The 27,856-nt window shown below is 42.1% G+C and overlaps 1 protein-coding gene across 7 annotated transcripts in view; it reads left to right on the plus strand.

Moving 5' to 3' along the window:
• Positions 1-11,322: 11,322 nt before the first annotated feature.
• Positions 11,323-27,856, plus strand: part of CACNA2D1 (calcium voltage-gated channel auxiliary subunit alpha2delta 1) — a 642,096-nt gene continuing 625,562 nt past the window's right edge. For 2 of the 7 annotated variants that reach the window (XM_053252726.1, XM_053252728.1), the window contains exon 1: positions 11,328-11,833. In XM_053252726.1, the coding sequence (XP_053108701.1) occupies positions 11,739-11,833 (95 nt within the window). In that variant the 5' untranslated portion in view covers positions 11,328-11,738. Of the gene's footprint in view, positions 11,834-27,856 lie in introns of all 7 variants that reach the window. The other 5 variants (XM_053252732.1, XM_053252731.1, XM_053252730.1 and 2 more) reach the window with 4 other exon arrangements.

Genomic DNA, 27,856 nt, shown 5'->3' on the forward strand with positions numbered 1-27,856 from the left:
TCTAAAATTTAAAATATGTTAAAAGTGTTAACTATTAAAATTGTAAATCTAATTAAAAGCCTGAGTGAACAGATGTGTCTTGACGAACCTTTTAAAAGTTTTCAGAGACGCTCTTATTTCAACAGGGAGCATATTCCTTGGGTAAGCAATGGAGAAGTCCCATCCCTGGGTGGTGGGCATCATGGTGAAGGAGTCATTCTCTTAAATACCCTGGGCCTAGGCTGTTTAGGGCCTTATAGGTTATAACCAGCACCTTGTATTTCCCCTAGTAACATATCGGCAGCCAGTGAAGTTCTCTCAAAACTGGTTGAAATTGGTTATGAAACATCTGCTTTTCCCAAAACAAACAATTGAAAAATGTATTGCACACCCCTTATAGAATATAAATATGGAGAACTTGAATAATGACAATGTAATGATTGATCTAACTCTGAATTGTAAACATGCCTTTTTAGTGGTTCTTCAGAGTCCAAAACTTTTCACTGCCTTCTTACCAGCAAACTCTTAACTGGAGATGTGGGGAATCGATCCTGAGGCCTGCTGCTGTATATAAAGTGTATGCTCCACCGCAAAGCTGGAGCTTCTCTGCAATAAGTGGTGCTTTCAAGCACTTAAGAATGGAAATTTGATGGATTAGGGACAGAAAGATGAACTATGATTGCATAGAGACTTGGCATCATGAAGGCATTTTTATTACTGCATGGCTTTACATGATTGATACTCTGATCCTGAAACTCACTCTTAATCATCCTTTTCACTTCTCTGGCTAGAATTCACCATGAAGCAGAGTATGGCAGTAGCCATGGCCTTATGAAGCAAATTCTGGGCACCATTAAAGTTCAGTGCACTGTCAGTTATGCAATGTATTGTGAGAAAGGGCTAAGCTGTCAACTTTTATTCGCTGTATTATGAGAAAGGACTAAGCTGTCAACTTTTAAAAATACTGCTGCCTTGGACAGAGCCAGCAGGTAGAGCTGTGCCAGATCGTGGCAGATGAGGAACAGAACAGAAGCTAGTGAGTCAGTGATAGAGTCAGGACAGAATTTGTCTGGTAATGGATAGAGTTTGCTAGAGTCTGGGTCTATGACAAATATTTATGAGCCACTTTTCAACAAATGTGCTCAAAGCAGTTTACATAGAAAGATGAACAATAAACAAGATGGTTCCCTGTCCCTGAAGGGCTCACAATCTAAAAAGAAACATAAACACATATAAGAACAGCCCTGCTGGATCAGGCCCTAGGCCTGTTTAGTCCAGCATCCTGTTTCACACAATGGTCCACCTTTGAGAAGCCCACAGGCAACAGTGAAGGCATGCCCTCTCTCCTGCTGCTTCTCCCCTGGAACTGGTATTTAGACAGATCTTGCTTCTGAGGCTGGAGGTGGCCTATAGCCATCAAACTGATAGTCAGCCTGTCCTCCATGAATTTGTTTAAGCCCCTTTTAAAACCATCCAAGTTAGTGGCCATCATCCCATCCTGTGGCAGATAATTCCTTAGACCAAATATGTACTGTGTGAAAAAGTACTTCATTTTGTTGGTCCTAAATTTCCTGGCCATCAGTTTTATGGAAACACCCTTGGTTCTAGTGTTGAGAGAGAGGGAGAAAATTTTCTCTCTACCCACTCTCTCTACTCCATGCAGAATTTTATATACCTCTATCATGTCTCCCTGTACTCACCTCTTTTCAAACTAAAAAGCCCAGATGCTGTACCCTTTGCCATTTTGCTTAGGTCACATGGAGGCCCACTGAGCATTTGTGGCAGCCTCCAAAATGGCCACCGCAATAGAGGGCAGGCCCAAAACAGTCTGAAGACCATCTGAACTTGGTGATTTGGGCATAAAAGGAGGTCGGCGGGGGGAGGAGGTATCTCCGGATACACCTCCCCTGCAGTAGTGACAGTGGCCCCTAGAGGAGGTGAGTAATTTCCCCCCAAAAAATTAAATCACGACCCCCCCAATCCAAACTGGGGTGGGGGGGAGTTCAGGGTTGCCAAAATTGATCATGCCCCATCTGGTTTGTGTCCGTTCCGGACTAAAACTGAACTAGGTTTTGTGCACACCCCTAGTCTGGGAGAACTTCTGCACCCAAACCTCTCCTTGGTTTGTCAGGTTGAGGCAGTGACCAGGAAGGCTTTCTGTCTGCTTTGGCTGATACGCCAGCTCCGATGACAAATTTTTATATACTGTTCTTCAACAAAATTCTCAAAGCGGTTTACATAGAAAAATACATAAATAAGATGGTCCCTTGTCCCCAAAGGGCTCACAATCTAAAAAGAAACATAAGGTAGACACCAGCAACAGCCACTGGAGGGATGCTGTCCTGGGGTTGGATAGGGTTGGTTGCTTTCCCCCTGCTAAATATAAGAGAATCACCACTTTTAAAAGGTGTCTCTTTGCTCAGTCAGCAGGGATTACTAGCTAATGTAGCTGCTAACATTGCTCAGTTAGCAGCTACGCCAATTTATGAAATAAATGACCTTCAGTGGTGCCTATGCTGGTAACATTATGAATTGACTACTGCAATGTGCTTGTACGTTGGGCTGCCTTTGTACATATTTATTTATTTATTCATTCATTCATTCAATTTATTTATTCGATTTATTCGAATAAGACCAAAAACCACAGATAGTACAGAATGCATTAGCCAGGTTGGTCTCCAGGTTTACCCAAACTGATCATATTACACCCATTTTAAAAGAACTGCACTGGCTGCCAGCAAGTTTCCAGGTGAAACAAAGTTCTGGTTATTACCTATAAAGCCCTGAATGGCTTGGGTCCAAGGTATTTAAGGTAACGGTTTCTTCTTCATGAACCCTGCTTCCTATTAAAATCATCTGGGGATGTCTGGTTGTGGTTGCTACCGGCCCGGTTGGTGACAACTCTGAATCAGACCATTGCCTCAGGACTTTGGAACACACTTAACAAAATTAGAACCTCCCCTTCCCTGTATGTTTTAAAAGAAGGATCTGATGGCATACCTGTTTAGTAAGCTTTTAGTTTGTAGATTTAAAGTTTTAAGTTTCAGAGTTTTAAACTGTTTTAATTGTGTTAATGTTTTAATTGTTTTGTTTTTAGATTGTGAACCACCCAGGGACTTGTGTAGGAGGTGGTATAAAAATGTGTTAGATAAACAGATAGATAAGTTTATTTTGGTCATTGACCAATAAATAAAAACAATTAGAGCACATCCACATGCATTTTACAAATAATATAACAAAAAATTCCCATTCCAAAGGTGATCTCAACCTTGGCGTTAGGTGAAAGAAAGTTAAGAAAATCATCACCAGGGAAATTTTCCAACAAACAAACAAACAAACAAACAAACAAACAAACAAACAAACAAAACAAATAAATAATGTTGGCATCCTCCTAGACTTGATGGTACCTTTCCTCTTTCTTGGTACACATTCCTTCTGAGCTTCAATTATTGTAGTTTTAAATAAGTTCCATGCTTTCTGGAGCGATTTGACCCCCTAACTTTCCCTTTCAGTTTTATTTTAACCAGTACTTTCATTTTTGAGAAGTTTCTACTTCTGAAGTCCAACACATGTTGGACTACTAAGTTTCTACTTCTGAAGTCCAACATGTGTGTTGGACTTCCTTGGCAATGCTCTACTTGCATGTAAGCTGAATTGGATCACACTCTGGTCACTGTTCCCAATGGTTCTACTACTCTGACATCTGGTTCTGTGTACCGCTCAGGATTAAGTCCAACATTTCCTTCTCTCTAGTTGGTTCCACAACAAACTGTTCTAAGTAGGGTTGTGCATGGAACTGGGTGGGGGAAGTTCAAAGGCGGGGGGTAACTTTAAGGGCAGGGAGGGCGCACTTTCTCCCCACTGGTGCTCCGTTAGTAAAGGCTCCATTAGGGCGGCAGCATACCTCCCTGCTGCCCCGTTCCCTCTTTGGCCAGAAGTGTTTGCGCATGCCCGGCGTGCACCCAGCACTTCCGGCCAAAGAGGGAACGGGGCAGCAGGGAGGTATGCTGCCGCCCCAATGGAGCCTTTACTAACAGAGCACAGGTGGGCTAAAAGCGGAGGGAGGGGTAAGTGCACCCTCCGCCACCTGTAAATTTATCCCCCCTCACCTTCAAGCCTCTGAACTGCCCGGAGTTCGAACCTGTTTGGAGGCCTGTAAAAGGGCCTCCAAACAGGCTCGTGCACATCCCTAGTTCTAAGGCACATACATTTAGCACGTCTAGAAATTTGGCCTCTGTGTTGAAACCTGTATGTGAATTTGCCCAGTGATGGTAACTGAAGTATCCCAGTATTCTTTGACACCTTCCGATTTGCTTCTCCAACACCAGGTCACTCTCAGCATTTTGATTAGGAGGTCAATAGCACGTCCCTAGTAACACATTTCCTTTCAATCCTCGTATTGTCACCCATAATGTTTCTCTGGAGGACTTCCGTCCTTCTAGGTTTTCTAGCTCATTAGATTCTATTCCTTCTTTAGCATATAGTGCTATTCCACCCCCAGCCCACCCAGCCCTGTCCTTTCTGTAGAATTTATATCTAGGAATAACAGTGTCCCACTGTTCCACCAGGTTCCTGTTATGCCTACCATATCTATGTTTTCATTAGCAACCAAACACTCTAGCCCAGCCATCCTGAATCAGAGGCTTCTGGAGTTCTGGATTCTGGAGGCTTCTGGAGGCATGCTGACTGCTGGGGTTGGATAGGTACAGTTGCTTTCTCCCTGCTAAATATAAGAAAACCACCACTTTTAAAGGTGCCTCTTTGCTCAGTTAGCAGGGGTTACTGATTTTTCAGATCCTAGTGCTGGTTACTTGACAGAACACAATTGAACTGGTTGGCTTGTCTGACAGCCAGCACTGTTAGGACAAAGAGAGAGCTGATCTATGATCGCAATAAACTGAATATGAACCTGAGAGAGCTGTAAAAGCCCCAACTGAGTCCCTCATTCAGATTTCACTTCTTTCCATAACTACATATTGAAATAAGCTTTAACACATTCAGAACATGGATCTTCAGCTAATGCATCTCAGATCCACAAATGGGTCATAATTTGGCTGATGTGTGTAGTCCCAGTGGCACTAGCATTGTATACATACATTAAAAAAATATTAAGAAGTGGTTCCCATAATGCATGTGAACTAAAGGTGGACCCAGGGTCTGAAAATGTTAAAGACTACTCTGAGTCAGTTCATAATGGGGGGGAAACAGTACTGGCCTACCTTACAGAATTGCTACAAGAAGTGCTTTGAACCCCCTAAAGTGTTATATAAATGTTATATAAATAAATATATAAAGTGTTATATATTGGCACCTAGGAAGGAGCTCCATTTGGATTTACTGCCTTATTTCAGTGCCAAAGACCCACTACCTGCACTAGTTAAAAAAACAAACCTAGAGCAGTGTTTTCTAGGAGAAGATAATGTGTGTGTAAAAGCTGATTCTTCAACACCCAGCTAGTTCACAAAGAATCCAAATTTCTACTAGTAAGAGAGGCTTCTATGGCAAATATCTGAGAAGATAAAACACAAGGAGGGCCATGCCAGGCTCTAGAACAGCAGCACTACTGGTAGAAACAAAGGAAATCCTACACCTAACTATTGTTCAATGTGATCCTCTAAATAACAGTCCTTGGAAGGAAATGTATTCCTTCTTGGAATAAATAACATTTTGTACCTTTATAACATGCAGTTTGTCTCATATTTAAGAGAGCATGATATATAGTTCAGTTCAGATCAGCCAAACAATCCACTTCTTACTTAGAGTTAGAGCAATCACAATAAACATTAGAATATAGTAATTCAGTTTGAATTTTGTCTTTTCACCAGAAGCTCTGAAGAGAATTACAATTGAGGCTCTCCAGAGAAAGACTATGGGCAAAGCTGTATGAGTTATCTTTGGATAAGTGCTTGTTAGTGCTGATTTACAAGCTTCATGAGAACACCCGCCTAAGAGTCTGCCTGAGCGCACAGGGCCAAGTCTCGGCTGAAATTCCCACTTCCAGAGGGGTAAGGCAGGGCTGTATTTTGGCCCCCATTCTATTTAATATATATATCAACTCTATTATTTCTATCATGAGTGTCCCCTCGATCCACCCCCCCAAACTGGCCCATAAACATCTTGCCATTTTGCTGTATGCCGATGATATGGTCCTTATGTCCCTGACACCGGTAGGATTGAGATGAGCCCTTTCATTGCTCAGCTCCTACTGTGCTGAAGAGCTTATCGAAGTAAATTATCAAAAAACTAAAGTGTTAGTTTTTGCCAAGCACCCCAAACGCCATACATGGCGAATGAATGGTCATTACTTGGAACAAGTTAAAATCTTTAAGTACCTGGGCGTGGTTTTCCACTCCTCAGGCCAGCGCCAGGCACATCTAAATTATATTGTGCAGAACGCCTAAGCCTCAGCCCACCTAATTAGATCTTTTTATTTTACAAAGGGGGCTCTTTGTATTCTAGCCGCTCTTAAACTATTTCTCGCCAGGTTCTACCCTTTATTATTATATGGTGCTCAGTTGGGCCCTTTTGGCAATTTTGTCACACTGGAAGCTATTCAAACAAAGTTTATTAGATCTATATTGCAGCTTCCCAGATGTGTTCCTAATGTCATCATTAGGCGCAAGGTGGGCCTTGGCTCCTTGGAAGCAGAGTATTGGAAATGCATTTTTGCATTTTGGTTAAAATTAGTCTTTTCTCAATCTGGACTTGCCCCCTTGGTATTAACTGACAATTTCGATTCTACCTGGAAGCGTCTTGTTAAAACAGAATCCCAATTTTACAGGTTTTCACTGGATATGCTTATTAGTTTGGGTTATGATTGTGCTAGGAAGTCTATTAAACAACGTATTTCTGACACTGATCTACAGTTAGAAGTTGCCAAAATCCCCAAAGGTGTTTACCTTGGAGATCAGCTTTTTAACACAAAACCCGCTGCATACTCAAATAATATTTCTTTTTCCAAGTTCAGGCGGGTGCTATCTTTAGCTAGATTAAATGCGCTCACTACAGCGGTGCTCCAAGGGAGGTTTAGGGGGGTTCCTTATGCATCCCGACTTTGCCCTTGCGGGTCAGGCGATATCGAGACTACTGAACATGCTGTTTTACATTGTGACCTCTACAAGAATGATCAATCAACTCTTATCTTGCTGTATCTTGTGATGTTTTCTGATTATCCAGATGAGTCTCTCTTAAAAATTTTATTGTCAAATTTTAATCATAACTATACCAATACAGTGGCTAAGTTTTGTTATATCTTATGCAAATTACGTTCTGTTGTGTGTGATAATGTTTCTGGTCAATGACCGAAATAAATTATGTTCAAAAAAATTGAGGCTTACTGTTGACAGCTATCTTTAGACTACTGAGAAGAATAACATTATTTAATAAGTTTGGCCCCAGTATTGGCAAATCTTTTTTTTTATATTGATTGGGTAGCTCGCATAAAGAATGAAGAATGGGGTACTAAAGTTATTGTCCCTATCTATAAGAAAGGTCAATGCTCAGATTCATCTGACTATCACTCAATAAGCTTGATGAGCATAGTTAGTAAAATGTATGCCAGACATCTCTGTAACAAGCTTATTGATTGAGAACATATCCTTAGGGATAAACAGGCTGGGTTCTGAGTTGGGCAGTCCACATTGGACCAGGCCTTGGTTTTAGGGCATCTACCTGGAAAGTGTGCTGGTAAACCCTCCTCCTCTCTATATGTGGCATTTATTGATTTTTAAGTCGCTTTCGACATCATCCCTATATCGCAACTCTGGAGCAAACTGGCCAATACCTCCATAGACCCACAATTACTCCTGCTCAGCCGTATCCTATATGAAAACACCTCACTGAGAGTAAAGTGCAATAATAAAGGTCATCTGTCCAAACCTGTAGTCACATGGAAGGTACATGGAATGTACATGTACTCACACAGAAGTACATGGAATGCACCCCTGCTCCTTTTCTGTTTAATTTCTATATTAATTTTTAAAGTACTCTTCTGGATAATCCCAACATTCACCCACCTAAGATAGCAGACAGACCCATCTCAATCCTACTTTATGCTGACGATGTGCAATACTATCAAGGACATTGGTCGGCATGAGGAGAGTGCTACAGCGACTTACACAGTTCTGCAAAGATGAGTTCCTAGTCATAAATACCCCAAAGACTAAGGTATGTACCTTAGGTATGAGACCTCTGTATGTATATGTTGTGATATTCTACCACCGAGTCCTGTTTTTGATTTATTTTACTCTAATTTTATTTTCCATTTTATGTTTTGATTGCTGGTCACCAACTGTAATAATAAAATTCATTCATTCATAAGTTTGTGAGAAAATCCAATGGTCCAGCGAAGGTGGCTGCTACTATAGAAGAGCTTAAAAAGTTGGGATCTTATACTCCCCAGCAGCAATGTCAAAAGCATAATAACATAAATACATATGTGTATGGATATGGGTGCCAATATAGCAACAATGATGGCCACTCCTACAATATCTCTAGCAACTCCAACGCTGTCCATCAGTCACAATGTATACTCACGAACACTTCCAATTAGCCATGCATGGAAGCCACCAATCAACATATGGCAATGGCAGGAACATGGTTATGGCATCACAAAACCCAGTCCTTACTTTCTCCCAGACATAATGCATAAGCACAATGACTGGAATAGCCCACACTGCTTCTCCTCAACACAGCTAATGCCATTGGCCAATGAACAAGCGGTTAGCAATGGATGCCTGTAATAACCAACTCTAGGCTGCCTTCAGACAAAGGTTGAAATCTGCTGGTAACACAAACAGCAGCAAAAAACCCATTTACAAGAAAAATAACCATAGCCAAATAGAGAAAGGAGTGCTGCTTCAGATGCAATAACCTGGCAGCACAATAGCCTGCTGTTTAGGAGGCACAGAGGAGCCCACCCAAATAGCATTGTAATGCTGGAACCATACACAAATCTGTAGCTCAGAAAAAACATAGGCCATAAACCTATTGAGATCACAATAGTGACCTCAAGTTCAGTACCTGCTAATCCCATAAAAAAGGATTGAAAGAGTGTCCAACACACCTGAGTCAGTGCTGCACAATAGCCAATTGCCATGATGTATGCATGGTCCAATTATCTTTTCTTTGGTATGTGCCTGTCTTTCTGCCTGCGGCACCTTGTATTTGTCTAACTCCCTACATCCCATCCAGCCATACCTTCCCCCTTTTCATTTGGTTGACTGCTATTTGTTGGTAATTTATCCAGCACCACCTGTTAAAAATCTTCCTCCCTTTAAGTTCATGGCAGCAGTAATGTTGTGTTCTCTGCACCAGCAGGAAGTGTGTATGGAGCCTGGTCATTAAGCTGTGGGTATACTCCAAAGACAACCATAAGGCTCTGTGGTCACCAGGAGTCAGCACCGACTGACGGCACACTTTGCCTTTATCCTCACACATATGCACTTGCTGGTGCTCCATTTCCAAGCCTGTGGGCAAAATACAGCCATGATGTAGTGCGATTGCAGAGAACACGCTGACCCTTCTCCCATTGTGGTTCTCCATCTGCATGATAAAAGATAGCTGAAGCATGGGTCTGTAGGAGGAGGGGCAAAGTTATCTCCCAGATTCATGGCCAGATTAATGAGCAGCATATGCTTCTATGTGTGTGTGCACACACAGACACACACACACTTCAGCCCTAAGCCCCTATGGACAAATTGCAGAGAATGTCCATGAATTAATGTGAGTAACAAATCTGTAGAAAGGACAATTTGGGGACTGGCCCTTCTCCACAATTGTTCCTAGGCTGTGGAATGCTATCCTCACAGAAATCCAATGGTCAACAACATTATTGCCCTTTAAGAGACCTCTTAAGACTTTTGGGGGTGGGGAGGGGATCTGGCCTTCTAGAGCTTTTGAATTAAATTGTTTTAAACTGCTTTAAGGTTTGGTTTTTTAAAATTGCTGATTTTAATGGGTTATGTTTGAATGGGTTTTACTTGTGAACCGCCCAAAGCAGACAGATGGGGTGGTATATAAATATAAATACATAAATATTTGCGAACATTATTAGAACAGAAACAGTCACTGTTTTATTGAACAGCATGGAGAGAGTTCTGACAGCATCACAGAGGAACTGGGTTGCCAACATGTTGTACTTGAAAGGACCCTGTGCCTCTGAAAATACCTAGCAGACAGAGGAGCAGCAGGTACAGATTTCTGTGACTCCATCTCCACTGGATCCTCTTGCACTCCTTACATTACTGTCTGCCATGCTCAGTCATGGCTTGTGTGGGATTGGGGCTGGCGCTGGGCTGGGGTGCATCCTCATGTCTGCGCATGTTGAACGGTTGCCTGTACCAAGGACAAGGGAGACACGGGGGTGGTCATGAGTAATGGTAGCAGCTGCGACCGACAGTTCCTGTTGCTGCTCATTAAGAGTGGATGAGTAAGCACTCACTCACCTACCTACTCTCTTCCATTCTGGATGCCGCCTCCTAGCTTCCCACTCTCTCTCATCGGCTGTTCCCTTCCAATAGCAACATTCAAACATTTCTGGTTGCTCAATCTCTATTTTTGTCCGGGAAGTTTTAATAGGAATCAGTTATCAGTCTTTGGCCTCTACTTGGGTAGGGAATCCGCATCGATGCCGTGCCAGAGTTTGCGGCCCTCTCTCCCCGCTCATGTAACTTGTAGAGTGGAGCCTTCTCCAAGGAACGGGCAGCGACTGCCCGCCCGACCCACTTCCAAGCAACCGGACTCCTCGCTCACACATATACGCCAGACAGCTGCCGGCGAGGAATAGGTGGACGGGCGCCAATCTCAAGAGAGGTGGTTTGAGTCTTGGGACTCTTCTCCCTTCCCGGCGTCCCGGTTTCTGTCATTAGGAAAGTGGGTTTAGACGAATTCAGAAGAAATGTGCAACACATTAAGTCAAAGTGGTTTAAACACGAAGAGCCAATAGTATCTCCTTGATTTTCCCAGGCAAGACCTTGTGCCTGCACCTGGCTGTTAGTGACTGTGCTGCAGCAGCTGCTGTTTTGAGAGCGAGGAGTTAGGAAGCCTTATTAGGCGTCGGCATGATCGCCGCCACCCCTCCCTTCTTTCCCTTTCCTCTTCAGCAGAGCAGCATTTGGAAGAAGATCAGGCGCTAACTTTGGGAGTTTCCTTTGATCCCCCTAGTTACACGAATCCCCATGGGACTTGGGGTCTCCATTCCCCTACCGGCCTTCCCGAGCTGGTGGGACTCTATATCGCCCCTGCCCACCCCGTCCCTCTTTCTTCCAATCCCAGGGAGAGCAAGAAGGAAATCTCTCCCTCTATAACTCTTCCTTTCTCTCCCACTCCTCCCCCTCCCCCCTGCAATCAGGGGAATAAATCAGGAAAGGAAGCGCGCGCGCGCACACAACACACACACACACACACACAGTGAGCTGAGATCTGTTACAAAAGTAGCCCTGATGGCGGCGGATCAGATGAGGCAGAAGCTGCTGCTGGAGTAGCAGAGCCTCTCCCTCTTCCTCCTCTTGATTCCCCTTCCCCCTCTCCACCTACAGATCTCTATCGCTTTCCTCCTCCCAGCCACCCCTAATGAGCCGCTGCCTGCCTCTGTGAGCTGCCTGTGGCTTCGCTTAGAAGAGGGAGGGAAGAGGGCATTTTTCTTTTCTTACTGTTTTCCCCATTCTACAAAAAACTTAATTTATCATCACTATCATCATTATTATCATCATTTTCTCCGGCACTTTGTGGGCAAGGGGCATCGATCTTCGATCAGGAAGATGGCTGCTGGCTGGTTGCTCTTCTTTAGCCTGACACTTTTCCAGTCCTTGGTGATAAACCTCTCCGCAGAAGGGCCCTTCCCTTCTGCCACAACGTAAGTCCCACCTGAGTCCGGCAGGGGTTTCTTGCATGGTAGGAGGGGAGCCAGGAAGGGTGGAGGAGATTTCAGCTGGGAAAGGAACGGGGAAGGCGGAGTGGTGTCGGGGATTGGAAACACAAGCGATTTGCTAGGCTTGCCACACATAAAACAAGGATAAATAATTCCTGATTTTGGACAAGTAGCAACTGGGCGGATATTGCAGAGCTTTGCTGCTTTGGGTTCTTTTTAAGGAGCCTGCTTCTCCAATATGTGTTTGCAGCCAGTTCTATACTTTGGAATGGATTGGAAGGATATTCCTGATAGCAATCAACAGTATCTCTAAATAGACCCTCCCTGGCAGTTTCAGCTGTGCTAAGAGGAAAGTTTCTAGTTACATTCCCACCCCTGTGACTTGAATGATGGTTTTAGCCAGCTGAGATTTTTAAAAATGGCTTTTAGTTTTTAAGGGGAAAATGTATATGTGTATATATTATCTACACATCCACATCCCCCCCACGTCCCCGCAAAGGCTCCTGCAGAATGCTGACCCAAAGTTACAGTGTTTAGTAAGAACTACCACACACACATCTCTGCTCATTGTAGGTGGATGCTTTCCAGTGTACAACATGAGTGTTTTGACAGTTTCAGGGTTTGTTTTCTCTCTGTGTGTGGTTTGCATGCATCCACGCATGTGCAAAACCAGAGATGTGGGCTTTTTAAAAAACGGTGCTGGAAGCTTTGTGAGGTAGCTGGGTGTCTCCCCTCCCCATCCCTAGTCTGTTATTAAAAGTAACAGTTGTTACATGGTCCGGTGATGCACGTTCTAAGATATTGCTAGTTATGCCTGTATTTGCTTTCTGTTGTTCTGTGTGAATACAGGATAGCATCTTGAAAGCAGCAGACAGTTATTAGCATAAAACTTGCCCAGGGCAGGGCAAGGTTCACATCATGAAAGGAAGGCAGAACGGATAAAAATAAATAGCCCAATATTTTAGTCTTGCCCAAGGACTTAGCACTTTCATTCTTAAATCTAGGCGACTGCTGTCATTAAGCATCTTAATGTGAATAACACTGTAAATTTATGCAGGGGTAAAACTAGAGCCACATGCAGCAGCACTAGAAGCCTGTTTTATTGGGAGAGAACATAAAATATACTGTTGTGGTTCATTTGGTACAGAAGGACGGATTCTCAGAGTGATTATAATTAGTACAGTATGTCATTTAGTGGCTTGGCTGTTCTAATTAGAGTTGCTTTTCTGTGTTTCCTTGGTGTGAGCCCATATGGGTTGCACTCATGGTTAGAAGGAGAAAGTTGAGAGCATTGTACTAACAATGTCATACCTTTTTAGAATGGCTAAAGGAAGCATTGCTTGAGCTGGTGGGCTGAACTGTCATTAACACATTTCCTTGAGCAGAAACAGTAGTTTACTCTTTGCCATTTTAAGGCAAAAACCATAAACTACCCCTGAGCTGTTATAATTTAAATCCCCAGCTCTTTTGAATAGGGGGGGGAGGGTTAGTGTTTAATTTGCCAATAAATCAATGTACAGTGTCCTGACATTCACGACTGATTGCTTAAAACTTTAGTTGGACACCTGTAAAGAATTATGGATCTTTAACAGATTGTAGAGGTGTGTAGGTAAGACTAAAAACATTTATTATATGCCAATTATATTTGTGATTATAGGTTCTAATACTGGAAATAAAGATGGGAGATGCAATAAGGTGCTGTGAGATGGGGAGCTAGGAATTTGTGTTCAGTTTCAAAGCAAATACACATAGTCTACAGCGTTCTGTACTGTGCCTTCTTTAAGTGGAATGAAATTATGTAGCACCTACCTATAAGAAGTGCTGTCCTTTATAGGTCTGTCGTGTAAGAATATCACTTTGTTTCAAAGACAGTGACATAAGAACTGAGTTAAAGGAAAAGCCACAACGATAGTTGGCAGATGTCTCTTAAAAAGCAAATGTAACAGGTGCTGCTACAAGATGTGCAGAATTTCTTCATAATAATGATTAACTTAGTTTATTCCCTGAATTCTTGTACTTAATAGAAACAAATATAATCAGGTTCAAGATATATACCAAATTAAGAAAGAAATAGGAGTGGAGATATCAAGAAATAAGAGGACAAGAAAGAAATCAAACCAAAATCTGATGACGAGTAGCTATAATAGAATGGTTTCAAATAATATTTCCTGTATTTCACCCCCACCCCCATATATGCTCCTAGCTCTCCTAATCATCTTTTAGAATGCTGATTTAAGATGGAAAAGTCTTTGATTTATTTAATCTTTGGAAATGATCTACAATATATAGTGTAGAAATACTTAGGAAAAAACTGCAGAATAGGACATGTTTTATCATATAGTGTTGTTTAGTTCTGGTCACTTTTTGTTCTAATCCTTGTGCCATATATATGTATTTTCCATCAGTAAATTCATTTTGAGATGCGTGTATCAACATATATTTAAAAAAAGACAAACTCTTGTCACCATAGATTTGATTAAAATGTATGGAGTATGTTTCTTTGTTAATTCTTTAGCCACTATGATTTTCTGTCAATTGCTGGCATTTTTACCATACACAACATATAATCTTCTGTTTCTATTTATATAATAGGTGGACAATTCTATGCTGCAAACTTGTCTGATTATTAGAATGACACATAAATGAAAGTTTGGGATGCTACAGAGTTAACTACATATATCTGTATTTAATTGTTCTGTTAAATGAGTGGGGGAAAGGAAAACAGTTACAGCTTGTTTAATGTAAAAAAAGAGGCTTTAAATCAGAAGCAATGTTACTAATTATCGAAGAATATTTTGCTTAAAAATATTGTTTGAAAACACAAGTTATTCCCATTTATCTTTATAGAATTAATTTGAATGTTTTGTCTTTAAACATGTGGCAGAGTAGTGGTTAGTAGGAACTGAAGGCTGATTATTAGAATTTCACTGAGACCTTATACATGTGTGTGTCTGTGTGTGTGTGTGCTTGACTCTCCTCTTTCAATTGTCATTTCATCATGTATATTCAATCTATTTTACCTAGCTTATATATTGCACTGAAGAAATTAATTTGAAAATAAACATAAGGGATAGCTGGATGCTTTGAATGTTTGCAGCTACATCCAGAATAAATGAAACAACCCCTTTGAAAATAAGAAATATCTAGTAAAGAGAAGTAAAATTCTGGACATATTTAATTTACACTCAGTTTGCTATGTTTGAATTATTCAGATGTATCAGAAGTGATTTTGAAGGAAATCTCCCTTCTAGTGTGTTTAAAATTTAGAAAGAATATACCTTTATTTCCTGTGCAAGTTAATGTTTGACATTTTCACATCCAGTAAAGTTCAGTGGTTGGAATGTATACACTAGTTCAGTTCTTACACAATATTTATGCTAAGAATAATGATGGAACCCTCTACTGACTGGGCAGGAGGCACTGCTTATATTGGTGGCTCTCTTATATTTAGTAGGGGGAGAACAAAAGTCCCTATTTAGTCCAGCATCACATCCCTGTTTCTGTCTTCCATGAACTGTTTGTTTTAAGACTGTGAGCATTTTTGGGACAAGCAACTGTGCTCTGTTAACTGCTTTTGAGTTGTTGTTTTTTGTGTGGTTGGGAAACAGCATATAAATATTCTTAACAATGAATGTTTACTCAAGACTAATATGAGTTAAATATGATTTACTCCTTTTAAGTGTATTTAGGATTTTTAAATGTGTACATAAAATAAATCTGTTGGATACCTTTGATTTGAAATGTTTGGTAGCAGCATGTCATAGGTATCACAGACTTTATAGCAGTCTTTAATGGGTAGTAAACTGTTGGACACTCACACATGGGTTAACTTGCTTTGTTTGAGGGGTATACCTGTTCACTTTAATAAAGATATTCAAGTAGGAAAGCCTTAGTGTGAATGGATGAGAAGCTGAGCCAGCGATGTAATGCATTTGGAATTGGGACTGTACAGTGTTACATCATGTGTGTTTTGTTTTAAGCGCTGTCTGCAACATGCAGCACAGAAAACCATAGAACCACAGGTGGCTAAAATGTGATCACTCCAGAAAGTCTAGCTGGGAGTTGATCAATACTGTTGGTTTTTGTTTTGGCTACAGCTGTGTTGCTTTGAATGTGTAGTGTAGTGGGAAAAGTTAGATGTGTTTACTGAACACTATTTATTGCTAGGAAACGGAACAATGATTATTGGAATTCTTATGGCTCTCTTTAGGCTCATGGTCCAGAATGTTCTCCCTCACCGCCCCCCGGTAACAGCTGGTAAATGCAACATCACAAAATGTCATATCATATAACATCATAAAAATGTTTGTCACTGAGATGCTTTTGGATTGAAATGCATTAGTACTGATGCAACGTATTATTTTTTTTCCAGGTGAAGAGGAGTTAGAGATTTGCTAGAGCAAATCTTTGGGTGTCCGGGCAATCATGTGCCTGGGAATAACAGCCCCAGTTCTTAGTGAAAGCATGTTAGGCTGCCTAGCGATCTTGCCACCTTCTGATTTTTGAATTGCTGCTCTTTCTAGAGTTGCTCTTGTAAAGCTTGGATCCACTTCCTCTTCCTTCTTTCAAATAGCCCATTTTGTTTGCCTACATTGTAAGATTTTCTTTTGGACTTGAAGATAATAAAAATGTCTGAATATTTGCTTTGAAGGTGTTCCATCAAATTCTTTTCTGGTCAGTCTGTGGTCAAAGATAAATAGTAAATAGGATTTATTCTAAAGCTAGTCCAAAATAATCCTCTAGTACATCCTCTTAAAATACTCATGTGAGTAGACAACAAAGTGGTCTTTTTTTAGCCAGTAAACCACTCTAGAATCTGCAGTAATAGGTAAGTAATACTGCAGAATCTGCAGTAATAGGTAAGAATATTAAATGAGAATAAGTCCTGTTTAAATCAATGGAACTTATTCCCACACCTGAGCACTTGGAGCTAAGCATGGAGAGATTGCAATCCCAATGGATTATCTGTAATTAGAGCTTTAAAGTCCAATTTTGCTTCTGAAAGTTTTACTTTTCAACCCTTGATCAGAAAAATTTCACTTGCCTCGAATTTTGGATAATGTTTTATCTTCCAATGTATTACTTTTTTCCGTGAAGAGGATCAGAGCAATAATATCTGTAATAATCGAAATAATAGTTTCTATTATTACTTGATCCACTTGTAGCATGGTCTTAGTACAAAAGCGCAAGTGTATCCACCTAGTCTCATGTACAATGTGATACTTTCATCTGTCGGAGGAGGACGAGGCTACTCGAGGCATGCAAATAAACTTATCTTTCGCCCGGCAGCCTGTTGTGTTGCCTGTGTGCATACAGATGGGAGGAGAGGGGGGAAGCGGACTTTGTGTGGGCGCGATGCCCTTAGGAATTAATGAGATTGTGCACACAACCCCCAGTGCTGCTGCTAAGGGCTGTGGGGAAAACAGGAGCTCGGCTGCCTTCCCCGGCAGATCAGCAGCAGCCCCTCTGCCATGCTGCACACCCATATGAGTGGTGGCATGGTGAAGGCAGGAGCTGGGAGTGGGAGGTCCCTTCCCACATCCTAGAGCACCATGCAGCATGTACAAGGTGGCTGCCCTCATTACCATGCTCAGCACAGCTGCTCGCCCCTTAACCCAATGGCAATTTTGCACACTAGTGCCTGCCAAGATTAAATAAAATGATGGGCTTGTTGGGGGCGGAAGCATTGGGATCAGGAGTGAACCTGGTGCTCCACACTAGGGATGTGCACAGAACCAGTGGGGGATGGCTCAAGGGTGGAGGGGGGGTACCTTTTACTGCTGGGGGAGGGGTGCTCTTGCCAGTGGTCCCTCTAATTTTTTCATCTCTGTGTGGAATGAGTTTTGTTCTGGGTGGTAGTATCAAGGCAATGTGTGTGCATATGCGTTCAGAATGGGGTCTTCCTGATTCAATCTGAGTGGGATCTAAAATGAACTGGGCAGACATCCAAAAACTTGTGAGCGCTCGCACGTGCACACGCCTTAGAGGGAACAGTGGCTCTTGCCCTTCCCACCATGTTTCCCCTGCTGGCACTGCACTTCAGAAGGGTCTGGTGGGGTAGCAGCATACCTCCCTGCTGCCACATTTCAGACTGGAAGTGACCAGAAGTGCCCGTCCCGATGGGCACACGTGTGCCGGGTACTTCCGGTCCAGTGGGTGGCAGGGAGGTACGCTGCTGCCCCACTGGATCCTTTTAAAGTGCATTGCTGGTGGTGGAAATGTGGCGGGAAGGGTAAGAGCACTCTGCCCCTGCTCTTAAAGGTATCTCCACCACCTTTGAACCAGCTGAATTGCTGGTCTTTTGAACCTGTTCAGAGGCCTGTAAAAGGGCCTCCAAACAGGTTTGTGCACATCCCTACTCCACATGAAAAGTCCAACCCAGGCTTGGCTGCCCAAGCCTGGGTTGGGCTGCTTGTGTGAATATCCTCAATGTCAGCAGTGCTTTTAACTCTGCAGAAATCTTGATGTTTCTTGCACTAAGATCTTTAACCATCACTACCTGCTGCTTTAGAGTACTTTTTCAAAGTTCAACTGTGACTCTTTAAAAGGATTAAAGGGATACCTCAACAAATGTATTTGTAAGGATCTGGTGAGATTTCACATTATACATCTTGTCTGCTTGGATTGCAGAGCTTTTGCTATACATTTGAATCAGCCTGCTAATTGTCAAATTGAGTCAAGCACACTCCTTGAATCCTTACAAGATACCCTGGCTGTCTTTTTGCGTAGTAATCCTTTAGCTGTTGAGGATGATAAGTAAGTTGGTGGTAAGGACTACTCTTCTGAAAAGACATATGCTGATAGATTGACAAGTGTATTGATTCGTTCTGTCGACTTCGTTCTGTGATATGCAGGTATCCTATCACGTTTTGGTCATGGGTGTAGCGTCTATTGGACAAGCAGGGTCATATGTCCCTGGGCCCAGAGGATCAGGGGCCCCCCAAGCAGGCTGTCATGCCTCTGCCCCGCCGCTAGTTCTTATATGTTGGCCTCCAGCGGGGTGAGCCGAGCAAGGCAGCCCCCTGCCCAGATTTTGTCCCCTGGCCCCAGAGGGTCTCGCTACGCCCCTGGTTTGGGGTAACTTTGGGCAAGTTACTTAAATGAAGCTTTCAGAACCATTTGGGAGGTTTATGCATAACCTTAATGATGTGCATATATAATATGATTTACATTAGCAGGAAGGAGGAGAGCAGGAAGATGATTGTCCACCTCTGTCCTGTTAGGTGCACATTACTCCAAGTGTGCTTGCCCCAGAAGATACCAAAGGATAGTCACTAATGGGCAGAAGGATCTTGCGGCCACTGCTGGCATAGGGCCTGGAAGATCCCAGTACTTTAGTGCTCAACGTTTGGGTCTCAGCCCCTCTCTTCTACTCCACACCCACATTTTTTTTGGACAAGCTAGAAAGCCTTTCCTTTTTGAGAGTCTCCCCCTGCATTAGAATACAAGTCTATCAGCATATTGAGATGTCCACTAATGGAGTATAGATGAAACAGTCTTCACAAGTGGAATGACTGTGCAATCTGTTGGAACTGTTCAGAGGTAACTTGTGGAATATTGTTATATGAACTGCAGAGAATTTTTTCCTTTAGGGAAAGGCAGCCTCACTACAATGCTATGAGAACACTTTATCTGAACTATCCTTTACAGGGAGTGTATGTCCCTACTAATTCTTCTGGCTCTTTTGGTAGCTTTCAGTAATCGTCTCCCATAGTATTAGTGGGTAATTCACATGGGTTGGAGTGGAGACACATCACTGGGATGGCTTTGATTCTACTTCGGCACATGAGATGGTAGTGCTGAAGACTGTTACTTCTCCCATAGGATTAGTCCTGTTTGGTTTTCTCTGGCTACGTATTAATGATGAGAATGATTGTGGAGAGTGCAATCGATAAACCCCACGCGTTCCCACAGAGTATGGGGTGAGAACCCAGAATTTCTGGGCAATCCTGGTTAATCACAGTGGTTAACTAGCATTTAACTGGGATCACTAACCTAGATCCTGGTTAGTGGTCCCAGCTAACTGCAGCAATGGTTAGTGGTCCCGGATAACTGCAGCAATTTAATTGGGGTTGCTTGGAGATTCTGGGTTCTCATGACATGTTCCACAGGGCTGTCCAGGGCTCTCTGATCATGGTTACTCTTTAACTGTGATCTGCATAACATGTATGGGTGCTCTGCTGATTGTGGATGGAGACATGCTTTCTCAAGTCAAGACTACTGTATTTTGTGAGCATTTCAACAAGAATGCCCATGAAATTGATAGGCTGAGGTTTGAAGTGATGATTGTGAGAAGGCACTAAGATGAGCACAGGCCTGTTGATTGCCTGTATGCCCTTTGATCTTGTGAACTACTACCATATGCTCCCTTTCCCCTGGTGGTAGTGGTTTTTATTTTATTTATTTTGTTTTTTGTTGTTTTTAAAAAACATTTATATCCTGCTCTTCCTCCAAGGCGCCCAGAGCGGTGTACTACATACTTGAGTTTCTCCTCACAACAACCCTGTGAAGTAGGTTAGGCTGAGAGAGAAGTGACTGGCCCAGAGTCACCCAGCAAGTATCATGGCTGAATGGGGATTTGAACTCTGGTCTCCCCAGTCCTAGTCCAGCACTCTAACCACTAGACCACGCTGGCTCATTTTTGCAGCCATTCCCTTAGAACATGCACAAAGGCTTGATCCCTTTTGGATTGGGCACTGGGATGTTGTTGCCGGTGGGGGGGCTGCCTCCTTGCTAGAAAATGGCATATGAAGCATCATTTTCCTACAGATGTTACTGGCACTTGTAGTCCCAGTTCAGCCCCAGTGAAGAGGAGAAGTTCTTCTGGGGCCTGGAGGGTCTTGCTTACCCTTCAGTTACTCAGTTACTCCTGCTAAGTGAGCAAAGAGACGCTCTTTAAAGTGGTGATTCTCTTACATTTAGTAGGGGGAGAGCAACTGGCTCTGTCCAACCCCTGCACAGTATCCCTCCAGTGGCTGTTGCTGGTGTCTACCTTATGTTTATTTTTAGATTGGGGTTTTTTTGGTTGTTTAAATTTTTATTGATTTTAACAATATCTTAACAGTCACATCACATTAAACAAATATTATTTTTAGATTGTGAGCCCTTTGGGAACAGGAATCCATCTTATTTATTTATTTCTCTGTGTAAACTGCTTTGAGAACTTTGATTGAAGAGCGGTGTATAAACATCCATAGTAGTAGTTTTTCCTCTGCCCAGAGATGCATATCTGGGTAATTTAGGGCAGAGGAAAGGGGGCTTGGTGTGCCTGCAGCCTTTGCCCTTCTGCTGCTTTCCCTCTGCCCCAAGGCAAGCTTTTGGATGCCTTGAGGTGGGCAAGGGGAGATGGCAGAGAGGGATGTTAGATCAAGGCTTTTTGAACAATTGTGCTGAGCCTTGAGGATTTGAGCATGTTCTCTTGAAACACCAAGAAGCCAATCACCAAGCATTTTGGGGTGAGGAAAGAGATGCACAACCACACCCAGTGGCTCCCCTTTCCATTCCAGCTGTTCGTTCTCTCCTTGAGTGTGCAAAGCAGAAATGGAGTGGGATGGCTGTCCTAGGTCATTATGTAAAGAAGCTTGCATAGGCAGTGCAAGTAAATTCTGGAAGAATTAATGGTCCCTTGGAATGTTGCAATATCAACAAATATAGTAAACAGGGGGAAATGGAGATAATGTACCTTTCATCTCTTAAGTTGACCTGCTTTTATAGCTTGGGATCACTTTGTTTTCCAGACACACTTTGCTATGTGCCAGAAAGCATCATGCCATTCTCAGCACAATCCTTAACATAATGTATTTGAAAATAATGCAGGAAATACACATACACACTATCTTTCTTGCTATGTATAGTTACAGTCTCTGAAGGGAAGTCTGGAATGGATTTATGGGTTGGATCTAGCCCATGAGCTGTCAGTTGGCTGTCGCTGTATTGTCCTGATCTAGGTGAATACACACAACTCTTGCTTGGAGTAGGGGGATTGGAGCCTCTGACTCCCTCACGTATTGTCAGTCCTTCCTTTGACAGGTCATCCTTACACATTCAGAATCATAATTATTTGCATTTTAAGAGGTGTGAGAGCCAGGTTCTGTTGGGTAACATTTTATTTTGTGATCCTGGGGTATTATTTACAAGCAAACAATTTCTTGGACTGGAGTATTCCCTTCTCCCAGGAATGAGAGGAATAATCTGGAACTGAATTTTGTTCACTTCTTGCATAATTTCCACTATTTATTTACAAAGATTCTAATGACTCTGTGAAAGATATTGACATTATATGGCATCAACAAATCAGCAAGCTTCTGCAGTTAATTACAGTAATTCAGTTGCCTGTTTTTTGAGGCTGCACATGAAATATGCTTGGAAATAAGCACTTCTAAATACTGTTAGAAAGAATACCTTGTTCTGATATTCCCCCTCCCTTTGCAGTTCACTTCTTTCTAGTGAATATTGGCTGTGATAACTTATAGCATTTCCAAATATTGATTTGGACTTCTTTCCTAACAAAATGTGGGCAAAATCACTGTTCTGAGGAATGATGCCTTAGCAGTGAATCTTCTTGTGTTCCTGGTACTAATGAAGTTGGTTGGAGATACATGCACTGTGTCTGGATGGAATTTTGCCTGCCTTCTTTGACTCACAGCATGGTTGGAGAAGAACCATCTGCCGCTCTCCCTGCTGAAGAAGATGGCACTCCCAGCTCTATAAGCTGACACTATTGAATGCCTTTTGCCCTAGCCACTTGACTACCTTACTGGCTTCTATCCTCTGTTAAAAGCCAGTCGATAGTAGTAGTTCCACAAGTGTGCTTATTGACAATGGAGACAGACCAAGATGCAGGTTGGTACCAGAGCTTTGAATAGAGAACCCTGCTGCTAGGAGAGAATGCCATGGAGCCTGGCCTTCTAGATTAGAGGGAAGAACCCACTGTTGTGTTCAAATACTATCATTCTGTTTTATTTCTCATTTGACTAAACTTTCTTGTCATCTAAGAACATGATTGTGCTAGGTTCTTTTCTCCAGACATAATGAAGGCTCTGCTTGTTTCTTACTGCACATGCCAAATACTGCTTCCAAATCTGCTCTTTTCCCTCTGAGCCGAGCCTAGCCAAGAAGCTTTTTATAGAACAAATGGTACTGTCATACCTGCTTCACTCCTAAGAATGTCTAGAGGTCTGGGAAATAAGGAATGTTAGTACTAGCATTTTCTACTTTATTTATTATTTATTTATTTATTATTAAAACTTTTATACCGCCCTTCCAAAAGGCTCAGGGCGGTTTACATTAAAACACCATTAAAACAAATTAATCATTAAAACAAAAATTATAAAACATAAAACAACAATTAAATATTAAATATTCAGAACTACTTGGTGGTTGTATACTGCAGAAGCTGTAAAATAATACCCTTAGAGCAGGTTTGTGCGCACATGCGCATACTAGCCCCATTTTAACAGCACTTACTTATACAGGAGTTGTCACATGGGCAGTTTGTACCTTGAAAAAGGCTAACTTTCCTCAAAGTAACACAGCTTATGCCAGTAGTATACACTAGCTAGGTTCTTGATCTGAGTACAACCCACCAGTGGTTAGAATGCTGGACTAGGACCAGGGAGACCTGAGTTCAAATCCCCATTCAGCCATGAGACTTGCTGGGTAACTCTGGGGCAGTCACTTCTCTCTCAGCCTAACCTACTTCACAGGGTTGTTGTGATGATAAACCTATGTAGTACACTGTTCTGGACTCCTTGGAAGAAGAGTGGGATAGAAATGTAAAATATATATAAAATGGCCCAAGATGTTTTAGCAATCCCGCCCGCCGGGCTTGCCCCGCCCGTGCTGTACTTTAAAAGGACAGCAGCATATCTCCCTGCCACCCCATTGCCTCGTTGGACCAGAAGTTCCTGGCCCGATGTGCACACATATGCCAGGTACTTCTGGTCACTTCTGGTCCAAAGGGGTAGCAGGGAGATATGCTGTTGCCCTGCTGGATCCTTTTAAATTGCAGTGCTGATGGGGGAAACGTGGTGGGAGGGGTATGAGCACTCTCCCCCGCCCTTAAAGCTATCCCCTCTGCCTTGGAACCGGCCAACCCGCCGGTCTTTCAAACTTTTCATAGGCCCGTAAAAGGGAAGACAGACTAGACACTAGCCCTGTATTATGGCCTCTTTCAGATTTTTGTGAAGCTGATGTGTCTGCGGGTTACCCTGATTCTGCTGGTATCTCCCTCTCACCTGCAGGTGACATGACATTTTTAACACCTTCAGAAATGAATGTTTGGTCCAAATTGGAACGCTGTTTAAACTTATATTTATTTCACATTTCAAACCACCATTACGGTATGAAATGACTCATTAGTCACTATTAGAAAATATATTTTTGATATTTCTAGAAAACTAGGCCTCCCCATGTTTTTTGCTTCCCAACTATGAAGTTTGGAAAAAGAGCACAGTAGCAGAAGCCACCACACTTCTGCTGCTGGCTTGCCTTCCTAAGGATATGACTCCTCTTTTTGTTCCTACAATCATATATATGGAACCTACTCATGGATTGTCCGTTCCTTTCCCCCTGTTTTGCAGGGAACTTTTTACACACTAGCACAAGGGTACAATCTTAAAGAACTCATGATTTACTGCAGGTATGCAGTCTTGTACTAGCACAACTTTGTTGTATAAGCGCAGTGACCTGCAGATAATACTGAACAAATGGCTTGGAGCTGAAAGTCAGGTGTCAATATCTCATGCTGGGCATGCTTATAGAAATAGATGTCTAGAGGAATCTGTTTGAAGCTTATGAATCAGAAGAAATTTGCCACCATGAGGCATTAACACTGGCATATGTGATAGACTAGAGGTTTTGATTTTCCTATGCTGTAAAAATGAAAGTTTGTCATTTCATTAAATTCCAGACAAAGTAACTCTCCTTATTTTTATTAGGAGTGTTGAGATCTTAATCCCACAGCAATTGAAAGATCCCTCTGGAGGGTAAAAAGATTGTATAAAATGAAATGTATTGCATTTATTATGTTAGATGACACACGAGGGAATAGTAATGTATCAGAAAAGAAACCATGCATGTATCGGATGTGGTCATTTGTCTTCTCTTTAAATGATGAGCTCTCTCTGACATCACTTCATTGCTTGCGTGCTGCTGAGTAAGTGTTCATATGAAAGAAGGTGGCTGCTAAAAGAGAAGGAAAATGTCCCAATTAGGAACATATGAAGTATTATAGCAGGGTGGCATTTTATAGAAACTTAATAAAAATCAATATTAAGGGGCTCTTCACACAATTACTGCAGTGCTGGTTCGGCAAAAATGGAGAGCCCTGCTGCACATGCACTTCTACAAAGAAAGCATGTTGTGCAAACTCCGGATTTTATGGCAATCTCCACCTGGCAGTGCATCAAACTGACATGAAGGTTCATCTGGGATCTGAAGTCAGCTTGTTGATCTTGGCTTTGTGTCAGGTTGGTATATCGCCAAACAGAGATCGCTGAAAAATCTCTACATGTTCTGCAGGAGGATGTAGGCCATGGGGATCTCCATTTTGTTCAAATTGACATTGGAGTCATTGTGTAAAGAGTCCTTGGGAGGATTTGTAGGGAGAGCAGAGCTAGCATTAGAGTGCATATATTTTTATTTTAAATTTTCTAGCCCATCCTTTGGCTCACCACCAGGCCTTCAAGACAGCTCACAACAGTACAAACCAACATCATAAACGTGGATACTTACATTTTTACCTCTCACATTTTTTAGCTCTTTTTATGTTAAAACAGTTATGCTGTTCCAAATGGAGAAATATAATTTGTGACATAAATAAATTACAATATGGCCTGATTCAGGTGTCACAGGGAACCAGCACTGAATTCTGCTTTTGTATGATGTCCCCTAACCTTCAACATGCACCCTGTTTCTCTTCACTCCAGCTTCAAATACTGGTTTATTTGAAACAGGCTAGAATAAGCCAGGATCAGCTGATTTGGATACCACAACAGATTCTGGCTTATTCAAGCCTGAGCCTGAGGGGATGTTGATACAGTAAGTAAATTTATTAATGCACTGGAGAAAGGCCATGGCACTTTGCAAACATTTACAACAAGGAAAAGGATTTCTATGTACAGAACTGGACAAACTTAAAACAATATTGAACTAAAACAAGATTAAAATTGCATGTAATTGATTCCGGTGAAACAGAATAGCCATGTGTCATAGAGTGAGAAAGAGAACCATAAAAATCATCATCCTGGAATCCATTTCAGCTTGTTGTGAGGATAAAAAATAAGCATGTACACTGCTCTGAGGTCCTTGGAAGAAGAGCAGGATATAAAAGTAAGAATAAATAAATAAATAAATATATCCAAAAGCAATAAGAGATTATGCCTATGCCTCGTTCTGGAGCTGGCTAAATATACATTTTATTGACTAATAGCAGTCTCTTGTTCAAGTTTCACAGAGTAATTAAGAATGGGAAGAAATGTATATTGTCCACAATTTCTACTCTGACTATATGTGTCTAAAATCAGAGGATCTCTGCCTCTCTAGCATTCTATACTTGCACACCATTGCAGAAACTGAATTCAAATGGGAATCTGCCATTGCATTTTTATTACATACCAGATGTTCGTGTACTAGATACGCTAACTAGCCTGTTTCTTTATTAGCATCTGTTTTTGGATTAGGAACTCATGTGAGCTACGGTCGGTCATTGTGTGTCTTTAATAATTTGAGATTCTATGTTGTATTGTAGTGAAACAGCTTTCACCATTAAGAATGATGATTCCCAGTGAAATTGGATGGGTTCTTTTCTTGTAAGCTGTTTGGCAGGAATTACATTGCACTGTTTGTGTTGTGGGCTGACCTGGGTAATTTGGTGTGGAGGGTGAGAACCTTAATAAGCCCCATACTCCTGTACAAGAACCCTGCCATTTACTGAAACTGTTGTCTTATGTTAGTGAGGTAACTCTCTCATATATTTGAACATCAGTCTGCTATGCCTTGCATTTCCACTGTCTCTCAGGGCTGATTTTTTTTCCTGGTGTGGAAAAGCCTTCACAAAGTGATTTTTCTCATCAGATTATTCATTCATTCATTCATTCATTTGATTTCTATACCGCCCTTCCAAAAATGGCTCAGGGCAGTTTACACAGAGAAATAACAAATAAATAAAATGGATCCCTGTCCCCAAAGGGCTCACAATCTTAAAAAGAAACATTTTAGACACCAATAAAAGTCACTAGAAGTACTGTGCTGTGGGTGGATAGGGCCAGTTACTCTCCCCCTGCTAAATAAAGAGAATCACCATGTTGAAAGGTGCCTCTTTGCTAAGTTAGCAGGAGTTTAAAAAAGCCCTGGCTTAAAAAATTATGTCGAGACTGGTCTCGTGGAAGCACTCTACAGATGTGCACAAACCAAGGTCTGAACCAGTTTGGTGCCTTGGGAAGGGGAGCAGCGAGCAGGGTCTTTAAAAAAGATAGCATGTGCAGGCACCATTTCTGTGGTCAGCATGGTGTTGCTGATCATGCATATGCGGATGCCATGTGCGGTTCTTGGGACAAGTGCTGCCGCAGCAGGAAGCTGCATGAGGCAGTTAAAGGTCCTGCTTACCACTCCTCTCCCCGTGACACTGAACCTCAGTTTGTGCACATTCCTAAAGGACATTGTCCTTGAAACATGTCCCCTCCCCTGCCCCAGTAATTGTAAGTAATGTAGACAACAGTGCTGGGTCTCTTCACATGACTATCTTACCATATCAGTAATGTGGGCTGGAGTTATTTTACAGCAGCTTTTCCACCTTGGAATTAATAATCTCAGTTGGCCTCTGGAGAGATATGGGTCATCCATTGTGCTTTTAATCTTCTTGTTCCTTTCCCCTAGTTGCCCTTCTTAGACTGCTGCTCTCTAGACAGTCACCTAAATGGACCTAATTGCAGGTTTGGTCATGCCTGTCCCTCTTATAAGGAGAGAAATACAGGTGGCCCTCGTTATTCATGGTTCCACCACCCACAG

The sequence above is a fragment of the Hemicordylus capensis genome, chromosome 5 (genome assembly GCF_027244095.1).
Source record: "Hemicordylus capensis ecotype Gifberg chromosome 5, rHemCap1.1.pri, whole genome shotgun sequence".
Lineage (NCBI taxonomy): Eukaryota > Metazoa > Chordata > Lepidosauria > Squamata > Cordylidae > Hemicordylus > Hemicordylus capensis.